Source organism: Geospiza fortis, unplaced genomic scaffold, assembly GCF_000277835.1.
Source record: "Geospiza fortis unplaced genomic scaffold, GeoFor_1.0 scaffold16, whole genome shotgun sequence".
NCBI classification, from domain to species: Eukaryota; Metazoa; Chordata; class Aves; order Passeriformes; family Thraupidae; genus Geospiza; species Geospiza fortis.
The window spans coordinates 12,181,669-12,184,577 of NW_005054302.1; the positions used below are offsets into that span (position 1 = coordinate 12,181,669).

At 39.6% G+C, this 2,909-nt stretch overlaps 1 protein-coding gene across 1 annotated transcript in view; it reads left to right on the forward strand.

Moving 5' to 3' along the window:
• NOX4 (NADPH oxidase 4) overlaps nucleotides 1–2,497 on the forward strand; it is a 100,452-nt gene extending 97,955 nt beyond the window's left edge. The window contains exon 18 of the mRNA XM_014311792.2: nucleotides 859–2,497. Within this exon, the coding sequence (XP_014167267.2) occupies nucleotides 859–979 (121 nt within the window). The 3' untranslated portion in view covers nucleotides 980–2,497. The remainder of the gene's footprint in view (nucleotides 1–858) is intronic.
• Nucleotides 2,498–2,909: the final 412 nt, after the last annotated feature.

The following is a 2,909-nucleotide window of genomic DNA, read 5'->3' on the forward strand; positions in this document are numbered from 1 at the left end:
TGATACAGAAAATGCAGCAGTGCATTGTATTTCACTGCTTTCTTTCCCTCTCCTCATCTTTAAAAAAAGAGAGATAGTGAATATTGTGAATGGCTCAGTCCTGCTGTGTTTTGTTCTGATGTTGGCTAAAGTTCTGAGCCCTGAAATGTTGTAGGACTGTAAGTCTGACTTACAGCCTATTTTTAAGGTGACCAGAGAGCAAAGAGCTGTTGTCAGTAGAATGGTGTGAAAAAGTCAGGTTAACTAAAGGGCCAAGATCTATGGGTGATGAGCAAGGATCATACTCTGTGTTTGACTTCTTGTAAGATTTCCCAATATAGATGCTGAAGGAAAAACTACATGCTAATGTGAAAGTAAAGCAGTAAAATTATTCTGTTGCTGCCAGAAATAATCATGGGTTACTAGTACTCTGTTTTCATTCGTGTAACAAATCACTGTTAGTGATTAGATATGGTTGTGTAATTCATGAGTTACACTAAGGAAGTCTTTACAGTGAGACATATTTTTAACAAAAAAAGTGATTAATCATGGGTAAAAAAATAGAGTGAAAAATAGTAATATTTTATCATTTGGTATCTTGAGACTAAGATGAAGCACTTCTTCCTTAGAGTTGTCTTAGTCACATAAATAATAGGGTTTGTTGTAGGGATACTTGGGAGAGATGTAGTGGCTTCAGTAAAACCAACTGCATCATCTAGTGAACTGTTCTCACCTTAAAATGTGTATGAGGGTGCCTTATGTATAATACTATGAGGCCAGGATCCACTTCTGTCTATTATTGGAAATTACTGTTTATTCACAATGTCATAACTTCCCCTCCCCTCTTTTTTTTTTTTTCTTTTTTCTTTTTTTAAACAGGAAGACCATTGGAGTTTTCTGCTGTGGACCAAACAAAATCTCTAAGATACTTCATAAACTGAGCAACAGCAGCAACTCTTATGGGACAAGGTTTGAGTACAATAAAGAATCCTTCAGCTGAAAATCTCGTGGAGCAAGAGTCTCTAGAAGATAAAAGTGCAATTTTTTGTTTGTACAACATAAAAGTTCAGCTGTGGTTTAAACAGACAGAAATGTACCAAAGAATAGCACAAATGTTTTTATTTATGGTTATTTAAGACTGATGGATGCAGCAGTATACCAACAAATAATCAGTGCTTTTACTCAAATACGCTCACACAATATTTGTGGTGGGAGGGATTTTTTGTATTTGTTTCTGTTAATTAAAAAGTACAGAAGCTGGGGAAAGACACAATTGCTTTATAAGCTGATGGAAGAAGAATCTGGAATGTTTGAACTTCTTCCACTTCAGTCCTCTGAAGCTGGATCAGTAAAAGATACCCCAGGTTAGTCCAAGTGGCAAAACATAGTATATTACAAAGACTCTTGCTTTTGTTGGTATACAAATCTTAAGGCTTTGGGGTGGAAATACTCCATGTTAAAGATTTTATTATACATTGCAGAACTGGGATTCTGTATTTAAAATATAGAGTGTTACTCTTGCTAGTCTACTTCTGTAATGAAGTTAACCTAAGAAAAAGTGAGCACAATTGTGTAGCACCAGTGGGCAGCCTCTGCTGTGATGTTAGTCACAGCCTTTTGGCAAGCACACATCTGTACATGGAGAACTCTGTATCTTGCATCAGTTCAGTATTCAGTGAGTTTGCAAAATAATTATGATTTATGCAGCCATAAAGATGGAGCAAGAAAAGCAATGAACAGGAGCAGACAGGACCTGAAGTTTTATTATATCACACACTCAACATGGAAGTTGCACTCACTCTGTACTCACATGCCCTGAATGTTAAACACTTCAAGCTTTCAGATGCTCTGACTGATTATTTTACAGCACAGCAGGTTGAAACCCAGTTTTAAGGGTCCTAGAGTATGTTTGGTCGACTCTGATCCTTTGAGTGTCTTCCCTGGAGTCCCCTTTGTTTGCCCTGGTGCCACTGAAAGCAGGATGAGACCAGATCTACAGCAGAGTGAGAATGAACCCTTCAGCTCTGTGGCTCCTTGGCTGATGTGTGCAGATAGAAACCTTGCTGGAGCTTCAGTATGCTTTCAGTTTGTTCCGTAGAGGAAGATCTCAAAACATCCCAATTTTAAGCTCTCCTTCCCTGCTCCTCCCCTCAGTTGTTTTCTGTCCATAATTGCCATGGGAGAGCTAAAGGTTGAAACTGGTACTTCATAAGTTTTTGGTTCTGAGGAGCACCTTTTTTTTTGTCCGTCCAAATAGCCAATCCAACTTCCCTTATTTCTTCTTTTCTACCTTTTCCTTACTTTGCTGAGATGAGGGCATTTAAACAGGGATCAGACACTTAGCTGGCGTAAATAGGCACCACTCTAGCGTCTCTTAATAGATCAGCATCACTTTAACATGGTGAAAACGTTCCTGTTGATCTCCAGCAGAAGCTGGGGAGCAGTACAGTGTAGTGTTTGCAGCATACACAGGCAGAGGCTGGCTTGAGAACTCTTGTGCCTGTGGTTCACCTGTATTTAGGGCAGTGCATTTGCTTTCATTTACATCTATCCAATGAATACCTTTTTTATGTTAGTGGGAAAGGCACTAAATTTCTGCTTGGGACACAGACTCTGTACCAGAGTCTGCAAGTATCAGTGTGAGTGTTCAGAGGGAAGCATTTTTCTAGTAGGTGGTGTATAGGCATCCTGCATGTGTAACTAGTGAGAATGAGTTTGGTCTTTACCTTGGCAGCTTCTGCTCAGGAGTTGCATTCAGTGAGCAACAAGGAGGAGGTGCATCAGTGAAGCCACGTGGGAATGTGTTCCTCAGTGTCCAGACTTGGCACTGAAGTCTTTACCTCTGCCTCTGCCCAATTTGAAATCCAGGCAGGAAGCAAAGAACCAGAGATAGACAAATTCCTACTGAGGAAAATTCTCGAAGTAGCCCA